We start from the raw sequence: 12,326 nt of genomic DNA on the forward strand, positions 1-12,326 counted from the left end.
ACTGATTCCCCAGAAGGCTGTGCTGCCATTCAGCAGGATCTCAATCGGCTTGAGAGTTGAGCAGAGAGGAACCTCATGAGGTTCAACAAGGACAAGTACATTAAATTAAACATTTACAAATATCTAAAGGGTAGGTGTCAGGAGGTTGGGACAGCCCTTTTTTCTGTGGTGGCTAGCAACATAGCTGTGAGGCTTGAGTAGATCTGATGTTCTAGTGGAGAAGGCAGCACCTCCACAGCACTCTTCACACTTCCATTTTCAACTGAAGATGGCACCTTGGTAACACAGGATATTACCATAAAAGGTCTTGCTTCTGATTTTTCAGTGATTTGGTGTGACAGTGCAGCACTGGGATCACTGAAGGGGAGAAGTGAAGCTATTAAATTGTGGTCCATGCAAAGAATTTCAAATGAGACATTTATTTCCATATGCTTTGAAGTGGATGTTTGACCTGGGAATACAAACATATCCCTTTCCCTTATTTCCATAACACACAATGTTTCACACAGATCTTGGACTACCTTTGTTGACTGTGGTGAGAATTAAGCTGATGGGCCATATCTTGAGAGGCTATGTATCACTTGGGCCTCTCCACTGGAGATATGATCCCTCAGAGTTTGAATATTAATTTCTTTCCAAGCCAACACATTATACAGAAATTATTACAGTGAACCAAAGGAGAAGAAGCAGTTGACACATTTATTTTATGTTTTATTGCTTCTGAAAAGTTTTGAAGCTGTTTTGAACAAACTCTGTGTACCAGAGATGGGCATGAGGCCATTGGAACCTGACTCATATTAATTTGTCTAGAGACTTTATGGAAAAAAACCCACCAACTTGTATTATTTTAGCACAGAAAACATCTACTTGCACTAGAGGGCAAAAATATGCAAATTTCATTTAATCTGAATGGTAATGATCTTCTCTTGACTTCCAAGAAATTGAAGATGAGAGGTTTCTGAGAATTTAAGGTGTTATGAAAAAGGCCATGATGAAAAACGTGTGCATTTACCTTAAATGCCAAAGAATGAATGCAGGTTGTGAACTTCTTTTTCGATGACTGCAAAAATCAAGATGCTTCTCAAAATTTTTTGTCAACTCACAAATCACAAGACTGAACTTAATTTCACATGACACGGATTTAGAAGGACAAATTAAGATGAAGTTTGGGTTTTTTTTATCAAGGATGGATACAATAGCTTGAAACTGTGCTGAAGAGAATGTATTTCCCTAAAACTCTAATTGGATAATTTTTATTGTAGTTCACTAAATAATCTTTAGGTTTATTTTGCTTGTAACTGTTAATAATCTATAATCAGGGCTATGGTTTCATGGTATTTCATCCTCATGTAAATTTGAATGAGAGTATAGATCCATAGAAAGTGCTAAATTGTCCCTTCAGCCTCTGAGGCACATACTGATGAATTCAAACCAGAAGCTGATCTTGGTAGAATGTGTTTAATTAAAGCCTATCTTTCAAAATTATATCTGGTGTGGGATTCATCTCACATGGTACCTCTGATTTTACTGAAAACAATCTTGAGAGCTGAATGTTGGGTAAAAACATTCCTATCCAGGTCACAGCCAGGCATGAAACTGAAAAAAGGCACAGTGAAAGTTATAATTTTTTGACATATGTAGACTAGCCTTACAATTGTTTCCATGATATGAAACCCAGGAAAAACATTCATTATATTTTCAATACCAAAAGAGATTCACTGCTATTAGGCCAGTGAAGACAGTTGTTACCTTTGGCTTATCAAAGCAGAACGTCAAGGGAAGACAACAGAAGGCAATAGTGACCCTCAGTAGCACTATAATCACTCTTCGTTGATCTCTAGGCTCACAGCTCACTTAAGGGTTCTTCCTACCTTTGCCTCCAGGGTCTTCTTTCAGTTCTTTAATAATCACCTTCTGCTCACATACAGATGGCTACAGCACTCCCAGCATTTCTCTGACTGATTCCAGGTAAAGCATCTTTAAGATCAATCTTCTCTCCAGTTCCCTTTTTAGGGTGGTATCAGCTTCTCAGCCAAACCTCCTTGCTAGTGATGGATTTGTCTTGAGAGAAAATAAAGTATTTCAAAGAAAGAGGAAAAGATTGTGTTTACAGTGTTCCTGTTCTGTATTTTTTAAACAGGCTGCCCAGAGAAGTGATTGAGTTGCCATCCCTGGAGGTATTTAAAGACACATATTTGTGTTGTTTAGGGACCTAATTTAGTGGTGGATTTGGCAGTGCTGGGTTAATGACTGATGATCTTAAAGGTCTTTTACAACCTGAATGGTTCCATTATTTTATATTCCAAATAGATCTTTCAGTACAATTGTGTTGGCTTTGGTCATACGGCTGCTGTTGAGTCTGGAGGGGAGGAGGTCAGATCTCAGATGCTGCAGCATCACTCAGAAAAGGAAATCAAGTATTTCCAGCCAGCCACTGGAAAATCTCCAGAGGAATGGGAACGTCACTGATAGGGCTGGCTCCACTCCTGCTACCTCAACAAAGGCATGATGGAAACAAAAGGATAATGGAGGAAGGATCTCTACCTCCAGAAAAAACACCCTTCCTTCTTACTAGGGGCTTTATGTCATTGACAATAACCACCAGCACTGATTTCTCAGAGAGTTCTGTGAGCCTTGGAAACCTTGCTAACCCAAATGGGAGATAATAACACAGCTGTACCGTAGCAGGGTCCTTGTGAATGAAAGTGATTGTGTGTGAGAATGACACAAATTTATAAAGTAGTAGTGCTTGATGAAGGGCTAGAGAGAAAATAAGAGTCTTCAAGCTGCCTGAAGGAAACAAGGGAAATCCTGATTAAATATGGTGAAAAGAAATCATAGTGAGGATATTTAAGTACTAGAAGAGAGGCCCAGAGGTGTTTTGAGATCTTTGTCCTTGAATATATTCATAATGATTGGATAAGCCTAGACATAATCTCACAACTGGATAAAATTTCTGTGTTGGACTTGCTGTGTTTGTGGCATTGGACCAGAGGTCTGCCGAGGGTCCCTCCAATCTTATTTATTCTATAATTAATTAATTAATCCTATGTCCATGATAAGGTGGCTATACTTCATTTCTAACTATTTCCTGGAGGGATACATAATGAGCAAGGCCTGTGTCTGAAATAATCCTGTAAAGCATGAATTCTGTCAGAATTGAAAGAGGCCTCAAACTTGAGTATTATCTACTTAATATCGATAATCAGCTATGAATTGACATTTAAAATGGAAATGACTTTGAGAGAAAGGATAACCAAATAGAAGAGGTTACTTCATTAGGCAGCACTGTAAATTATTCTCACAACAATGTGCAAGGCAAGGATAAATATATTTAATTTTTCTGTGTTGACCCTTTACCCATGCACCATCTGTCTCAAAATCTATTAAGCTCAAAGTGTCTTACTTTCATCTGGTCATCTTTGGAGGCTATTCATTATAACTACCATCCATGAATCATCACCTAAATGGTTAGTCATCCAGCTGCCCATCAGTCTAAGCAGACTTGACATTAATCATTCTGAACCCAAAGGACATGCATTAAGCATTACTTCAAATCACTGAATAAATATGAATATGGGGGTGGACTAGAGAGATACACTTTAATTCCATCTCTCACAGTAATGTCTTTCTGAGCAAATGTGTCCAGCACTGTGAGGATGAGTACTACTCCTAGAAGGCTCTGAGAATGCCTGGTCAATACAAAGTCAACTGAAGGGATCAAACCATCCCTTTGGGACCACCAGGCAGCAGTTCATTACAGGACTGCAATCTCTCCTCAGTACACATCTCTCACACCTAGGTGTGATCTGGTAGAAAGAGACCTTCGTTGCTGTTACTCCAGTGGGTCCCTTCAGACTGGGGTCCTGCGAGAGAGAGAAAAATGAGAAGTCCAGGTGTGATGAAAGGTAGCAGCTGGTCCAAGAGTCTTTTCCTACTCCATTGTGAGTAATTGAGCAAGCTGGGGGTGTTTAGTCTGGAGAAGAGGAGACTGGGAGGAGACATGATCACTCTCTGCAGCTCCCTGACAGAAGGCTGTAGTGAGGTGGGGGTTGATCTCTTATCTCCAGTAATGAATGATAGGACAAGAGGAAATGGCCTCAGGTTGCACCAGGGAAAGTTTAGATTGGGGATTAGGAAGAACTTTTTTAACAATAGTATGTTTTTGGAACAGGCTGCCCAGGGAGGTGGTGGAGTCACCATCCCTAGAGATATTCAAAAGACGCATAGCAGAGGTGCTGAGTGATATGGTTTGGTTTAGTTTAGTTTAGTGATGAGCCTCGCAGTGTGAGGTGAGTGGTTGGACTTGATGATCTTAAAGGTCTTTTCCGACTAGAAAGATTCTGTGATTCTAAGATCTTCCTTTTCACTACACCACTGCTGTTGTGTGACTCCAGAGCGTGCCACAACAAAATCACAGAGGTAGGCTGATTGCATTCATGGCCTCCCTCTCCAGTGGTTACTTCTGGCCCTTTATGGCCCAGAAGAAGGGAACAGTATTTACTTCCACTCCAAAACTCTAGGCAAATCTTTATAACCAATTAGAACTGTTCTGGCTTCTCTAATAGTGATACAGTCTAAAAAACCTTCACTGTTGTGATGTTAGAAATAAAACTTCAGCATACTAGTCTTGCAGGTGGTGCAAAACACCTGTTAGCAGAAGGCATGGAATTGCTGACAAGGACTGTGGTTAAAAAAAAAAAAAAGAATGGCAAAGGAATTAGGCAGGATAATTTTTTTAAGGGAGATAAAAGAAACCTAACAATGTTGCTTAAAATAGTGATGTGATGTAGGCTATTTGGAAAAAAAAATATTCCACCTGAGCTTCATTTGTGTTTCCTTTGAGCCTTGCAGATTGTTTTGGCTACAACCCAATCTTAGAAGGATTAAGCACTGATAATCACAACTCATATAGTTGCTGAATTATGCACTTTATTTACAAAAAAAAATAGATAAAGGCTTACTCTTACCTCTCTGTGACTGTTAGCATTCCTCATCTGCAGTCCCTAGGTCTGTCAGTCCAGGGGTCTCTGTGCTTGGCCTTCTTTGCTTTCATTCAGGACTACACTTAATCCTTCCAAAGATTTGGAGAGGCTTGACCCATAGGCTTCTTCACAGCATTTAGTATTAAATCCGGCATTTACTGTCCTTCCTCCCTTTGAGGGACATCCTAACCCTTTGGAAAACTTTTGAGGTATCATATAAGTTATTACCTCACATTAATTCCATTGTGTAATGGATGGGACTTATCCCTCTAATAATAGTCATCTATTACATAAACTTATGCTGATTACCCTCAACTTCATTTATAGGCAGTGATTCACCCAAGTGAGGGTAGATTTCAACTGACCTATTTTAGTTGTCTCCTTTTGATGAACTGTTACCAATACCTTATGGCCTTTGCCATGTCTGCTGGATACAGAGAGTGGCCAGGGCTTCCAAAACTCCGTGGAAGAGGATTACACTGCAGAGTCAGACACACTGAGACCAGTGTCTTGAAATTTAAAGTCTACATAGACTGTTCCCTTTTGCCGATCTGGACATTGCTTGAAAGTCCCTCTTGCTCATCTGTAGCTTAGAATGAGATTGAATAAATTTTCATCAACTTTTCCGCAGTTTGTACCAACATTCATAACCAAAAATGTTTAAAGTCAACTTTTTCTCCAGTCACCTCCACCTACAGCACAAAGATCACAACAGTCATGACAACATGTCACAACAGTGCTTAAATCTAAGTTGAACTTGATGAATTCATCAGTGAGGCCTCTTTTCATAGAGCAAAAATCAGCCTGTTTCAAAGCCCATCAATATCTATATAAACATGAGAAAAGCAAGATTTCTGGAGACAGCATGGCAGCATCCCAAGTCTTACTTCCAGCTTACATTTCCATGGCAGCTCATTTAATCCTGCCGTCCTTATCAAACTCTTCCTTGTTACCTACATTACTATTACATTTTACTATTACATCAAGAAACCCTAAGTGAATGGGCCTCTTTATTCTAAGCACTATGTAAATGGATCAAGTTTCCTTTCTGCTAATAAAACATGACATGTCTTACAAAAACTGATTTTAAGATCACTAAAAGCTCTTTCTTCAGCTCAGTTCTATTGATGGTTGAAAGAAATGAGCCAGCAGCCAGTGTCTAGCATAAGTAATAGCAATACAAAATTGATGTCTCTTTTATCAAAAGCAAACCTTCTGTGCATGTTTTTTATCCTTCTCTCCATCTCTTTCATTGTTTTTGCTGTTCTTCTGAGGAGAGTTTCTTAACAATTTTTATGATCAGATATGGGATTTAGTGATTTGCAGAACTCCGCAGTTAGTTAGATGCACCAATCAGGAAAGAAAAACTTGCCCATTGATTTTTCTCCATCCCATGACGTGAATTCTTTCTTTTGAAAGCAATCCTGCTGAAACCACAGCTTACACTCTGTAGGCACCAGTGTCAGTAAATCTCATTTAACCACATGTTCAGAAGATGCAATGATTCACCGCACACAAAGAGCTGAAAAGGGTAATTTTGAAAGAGTAACTATTTGCAAGGAAAAGTCACATCAAGGGTCAACACAGAGAACTGAGCTTTCTGCTCAGCAGCTCCTATAAGCTTTGTCATCTCAAGCAACTAAAGTTAAAGCTGATCATTGTATTCCTGAGACTCTTTGCTAAGCTTTAATCACTAATGATAGCTCGTGAGAATCTTTGGGCTATTGCAGGCAAGTGCTGTTAATTTCAGGTCATAGATGTGCTAATGCTAGCTCTAAGACCTGATGCTGAATCTACAAATGCTTAAATGATAGATGGAGAATAACAACAAGTTTTGAAGTTGCTATTTTGCATTACCATTTTCTATTACTCTTTGGCTGTGTAACAGGTTTTTTGGTGTTTTTTTTTTTTTTAACGTGTAATCATAGCAGTCACAACTTTTTTTCTTTTCTGACCTAAAGTTAAGCTAACATTTGTTTCTGAGTGCAGTTGTAAGATAAATTTGAGCTTAACCTTTTCTGCTTGCCCTCTGGTCACATCCTCATTGCAGTGAATTATTCTGTCATTAAGAAATGCTTTGCACCCACTCACGTAAGTGCAGAGTCCATTTTCATGTGCCCAGTCAACTAGAAATAGTTACAGCTGTATGAGAAGGCAGCACATTGTTGCTACTTTTTATCCACTCCCAAAGCCTGTAAGCAAACCATATCATAAAAGCCATTTGGACAACTGCTTGCTTAGACTCACGTCTTTATCTCCAGGTAGCTGGTTTTGCCTTGATTGGTTTGAAGCTCAAATGATAAATCTAATCTGACTTCACTGGCTGAGTAAGTATCTGTTCATACAAGTTGCTCAGAAATATAAAAAGCTCACCAGGTGACTCCTCCGTGTCCTGACACAGTGAAGTGCTGCAGCAGAGTGCCTGGGACACAGTAACTCGCGGTACTTAACATCTTTAGCAAGATTATGCTGAACATACAGATTTATTCTATGTTTTTACACCAGGGATGAAGCCATTCACCTCTTTGAAGGACTTAATTAAATCACAGGCTCCCTGTACAAAGGTGAAGTTCATTACAAGAGCAAGTGGAAAAAAAAAATTAACAATAGCTCAGCATTTGTGGGATCTAGGGGAAAATGAGCATTTTGGAGGCAATGTGCCTCTGCAGAGCAAGTCCCATGTTCTTCATGGGAAAATTTCAGAACCCTGATTAACCCTCTGACACCTTATGTGTTACTTACGCCATTTACCTTAGGTTTTCAATGTTTAGCTAGTCTAGTTTTGTACTCACCTCCTTTCTTTCTCCATTGTCTATATTAAAAAGATAATTGCCCAAGACTAGGTATCAAGTTTTCACATGAGATGCATCCCTTTGCCCCTTGCATGTACTCTAGCACGTGTGTTTGCCTTTGGGGCTGTATTATATTCACCTTTAAATCCAGAACAAGAAATAAGTATACCTTGGCCACTCTAGGTAGAACTATGAGAAGTTTGCAAACATTGGGCATCCAGGGAGGTGCAACAGTATGACACATCTTCTGTCCTCTATTTTTTTTTTTTTTAACAGGAGAGTTGAGCCAGCCAGTGAGGTCAGTTTGATGTTACAGTGAAAGTCAGCAGTCTAGGTTGGCTTCTACTGTAGTAGCATATGGCTGAGTCAGCCCATCCTGACTCTGTCTCTCTCATATAACTATCTCATTTAACTCATTTTGTAAACTGACCAAAACCCATCTTGAAAATAGTGGAGGCATGTTGCATCTACCACTTGGTAATGGGAGGTTCTTCCAGCAATTCCCTGCACTGTTACTTAACCAAATTCATTCATGATGACCATGCTTCTCCTGGCACTGCTGTCTTCTAACGTCAATCATTCTTTCACTTGGATACTCACTTTTCCCCTTCTCCATGCAAGCAGTCCTATCCCCTCATAGCCTTTATTTTTCTAGGGTCTGTCCCATCTATTAAGTGCACACCTCATTTTTTTATATTGAAACAGGTCATTGGTTCAAAATGAAAAGAAAAAAACCCAGTGTGACAATCTTCTCACCTTACTATAAACACCTGCATCTATTTGTCTTATCAGATCAAGCAGCACAGATCACATGCATTTGAGAAAGCATCCAAAGAAAGAGATCCTTTTGCTGGTTTTTCCCAATCTCTGCCTTCTAGAAGGGCTCTGATGGAATCACTAGATCTCCAGCTTCAGCATTCCTGTGAAAAGGCACCAACAACGGCAACTGCAAAATTGCTTTGCAAGTTGACACAAATCTGAAATGAGGTGTGTTTCATGGACAAAGCTGCTAATCAAAAGAGATTGTTAGTTCCTAAGTAATAGTGCTACAGACTATGGATTTGACTAAGTCTCTGAAGACCCACCAAGAAATGGGAGGATTGAAACCACCTGAGAGGAGTGGTCTCCGTGTCCTCCTTATGAAGTGTTTGATGTTTTAACCATCCTGTTCATTTAGGACACTTCATGCTGACAGTGTGTGGTTTGGGTGGGAAATACCTCTGCTACTAGAGCTCACCAGCTCATCTGAGCAGCTGTCAAACAGCACATTGGAGCTGCTCTGAAGTTGGGCTGGGAAGTGTGTGTTTCTCATGTTCTGAGTAGACTTCCACTGCACCTGAAGACAGACCCCAAGTTTTAAATGGAGAAAAGCAGTGTCTGTGCATGTTTGGACAACTTATTTCAATACCATCTTCCCTGCAGTGCCATTGGTGATTATAGGTAAACCCAGGAGGGCTTTGATCTACCTCCCTCAGGTGCTGATCACTGTGTAAGCATGGGTTTCACACAGGCTGTGCAAGTTCATCCCAGGCCTTGTACAGTTGCCATAGTAGTTGATCCACATGGAGGTCTACTCTACAGAACTGCTATTCAAACCCAAGCTTTAGCCTACTGGTGGTAAAACAAGAATAAGAGAACTCCCTTACTTTTGAAGGATGCAGTGAAGTACATGAAAGACCAAAAAACATTCAGGGTAAGATATCAATATTGTCTAAATTTAGCTAAATTTATAACCCAGACATTTAAAACAGTGCTCGTTTTCTAGACACACTTTATAACCAATAAAAGGAAATAGGTATTTTTCTTCTGACCACAGTATCTGGCCTACTTTGGACATCTGCTTTAGGAGGAGATGAATCATACCTTTCACCATACTGACAAGTTTTTTTGTGGTCAGGAAGAGAGCCTCAATAGCTGACGTGTAATGTCCACATTATATGATTTAAAAACTAACCTTCTAAACAAATGTAATTTTTGGCAAAGGAGGCTCTGGCTTGATATAGAGGCTGTATGTAAAAATACCTTTTTCCCAAAGCTAGATGGATTTCAGGTTAGCAGCAGAACATCCTTTCCAAGAGTCATGAGTACAATTACCCATTTGCTGTCCAAGATTTCGCTGGGCCTACATTCATCTCACCTAATTTTAGGCTTACCTATCTGCCTAGGTTAGGTGTCTGAATTGCTCCCACCTCTACAGTAAGCACAGATTAACAAGAATATCCAGTTGCTCGAAATGTTTAATTCCAGGTTCTGACTTTGAGTCTACTCTGCCAGTGATTTGGAAGGAACTGGTTACAGTCTGTCAGAGTATTTCAAACCTCCTCTCCCATTGTGCTTGAGGCTAGGATTTCTGTCTTTCTCATGCTCATATGCATATATACTTGAACTGGAAGTTCAATGTTCTTTTTATGGTCCATGCAAAAAAAAGTTCTGTATTTATCTGGCCTATTTGTAAGCATCTACTTGAGGATGTTTTTTTCTGTTGGCTGTAACTGTACACTGCCTGTACAAGATGCTCATGGGGATCAGGTCATGAGGGTGTGTTACAGACACCAATGTTTCTTCATGTACAAGGGAAGCAGGGGCAGCTGTGATAGGTCTCTCCATCATAAGACTCCCATCAGGTACATCCATCTTGAGGGCCTGATTCAGAAGCATAAGCATTTATTGCCACTTGAAATGTTCTGTGGTATTTAGGACATCAGATATGAGACTGAAGAGAAACTTCTTTGCTGTGAGGGTGAGGGAGCCCTGGCACAGGCTGCCCAGGGAGGATGTGGAATCTTCCCTTATGGAGGTTTCCAAACCCACCTGGACACATTCCTGTGTGACCTGATGGAGGTGAACCAACTTTAGCATGAGGCTGGGCTGGATGAGCTCTAGAGGTCCCTTCCAACCCTCACCATTCTGTGATTCTGTAACATGATGTATGTGAAACCCCTGCCTATCCCAGGGTGCAGTACCTAAGAGAATGAGCTAGATGTTCATGTTTAGACTGGCTCAACACATACCGTCAGTTGTTTCAGTGCTGACTAATGTCTCTTTACAGAGGACACCTGAGTATTTTTAAGTGTTTATGTTCTTTTCTTTTTGGTTTTATTCTCCACCAGGTCCGTTCTGCTGCCAGGAAAAGATGGCACCGCTGGCAAGACCATCACTCTCTCCGGGTGCGTGTGGCACGGGCCATGTCTATCCCCACCTCTCCCACACGGATCAGCTTCCACAGCATCAAACAGACCGCGGCTGTGTGATGTGCCCCCTGATGCACACCCGCTGTCCTTCAGGGTTCTTCTTTCTTCACTCTCCACCAAGCCCCTCTCTTCAAACTTACTTCCTTTATTCTGCACTGCTCTCTTCCCCAATGAGGTACCCATAATGTTTGTGGAGTCTCATCTCCCATATTATTAATCCTCCTTTAAGCCAATTGAGCAAGAGCCTCTTGGAGTAGGTGGTGGCAAAATGGATTCAAAGAAGAGAGAGACTCAACAGTGACTGCACCTTGTGGAAGCTCACAACACAGAGACTAACACAGCATACCGGCAGAAACAATTCTTTTCTCCTTTTCTTTGTTTTTCCTTTCCATATTGTGGTGAACAAAGACTATTTTTAACATACAGCCCATCTCACCCTGTACATTGATTCCCAATGATTTCCACAGTTTGGGGTATAGATAGCCCATCTCTTTCTTTGTTTCTCTGTAAAAAAAAATAATTCTCTGCAGAAGTGGCATTTGAGAACATATGGCAGCAAGAAAAAGAGCATCTGAAAGGTGACGTGAAAAATCTGAATTTTTCTGCCTTCCCCGTTTCTCCCTTTGATGGACTGGGAGTTGGCCAGGGAATTCCAAGAACCATGCCCTGTTCATACAGGAAATTTTGAACAGGATGGCAGTATGTCTAGATAGCTCTACAAAATATCCTTACTCAGCCCCACGCTTTCAACATGATGTAAGTAACCTTTGGAAAGTCTTTTTTTTTTCCAGCTAAGAGAATTAGGGGGCAAGGGAGTCAGAATGAAAACAGAACATCTTTCCTAGGTTTAAAAAATACAAAAGGAAAGCACTGTAAAAATGGGAAGAAGATATTTGTATTATGAGGATAGTGCTACATGCTGCACAAAGATTATCTATTGAGCATTTTGAACTAGAGCAGATGTATCTACCAGGCTTTTTATGTGATGTTCAAAAATACTGTATATTTTCAATAATAAACACTACACTGGGTTGGTTTCAATAAAACCAGGCATCATTTTCTTTACTCTGGAAATAAGCAAACGCCTATCTCAAGGGTGTTTCTGTATCTAATATCAAGTAAAAAGAACCCGTTTAATAATGAGACAATAAGAACAATCTCAAGATAAAACCTGAGCAAGAGGGCGTTTAAATACAAGATGAATTGCCTTCCTTCACAGCTCTTGGTGATACACTGGATCCCTGACCCTCTGCACTCCCCTCCCTTCCATTGGGCTTTTGTAGAATCACAAAATGGTAGAGGTTGGAAGGGACTCATCTAGTCCAACACTCCACAGGTTCACCTAGATCAGGTCACAC

The 12,326-nt window shown here is 40.4% G+C and overlaps 1 protein-coding gene across 3 annotated transcripts in view; it reads left to right on the top strand.

Moving 5' to 3' along the window:
• Nucleotides 1-12,014, top strand: part of CRHR2 (corticotropin releasing hormone receptor 2) — a 163,070-nt gene extending 151,056 nt beyond the window's left edge. For all 3 annotated transcript variants that reach the window (XM_061996499.1, XM_061996501.1, XM_061996500.1), the window contains one exon: nt 10,888-12,014. In XM_061996499.1, coding sequence (XP_061852483.1) covers nt 10,888-11,028 — 141 coding nt within the window. In that variant the 3' untranslated portion in view covers nt 11,029-12,014. The remainder of the gene's footprint in view (nt 1-10,887) is intronic.
• The last annotated feature ends 312 nt before the right edge of the window (nt 12,015-12,326 follow it).

The sequence above is a fragment of the Colius striatus genome, chromosome 5, assembly GCF_028858725.1.
Source record: "Colius striatus isolate bColStr4 chromosome 5, bColStr4.1.hap1, whole genome shotgun sequence".
In the NCBI taxonomy this organism is placed as follows: domain Eukaryota; kingdom Metazoa; phylum Chordata; class Aves; order Coliiformes; family Coliidae; genus Colius; species Colius striatus.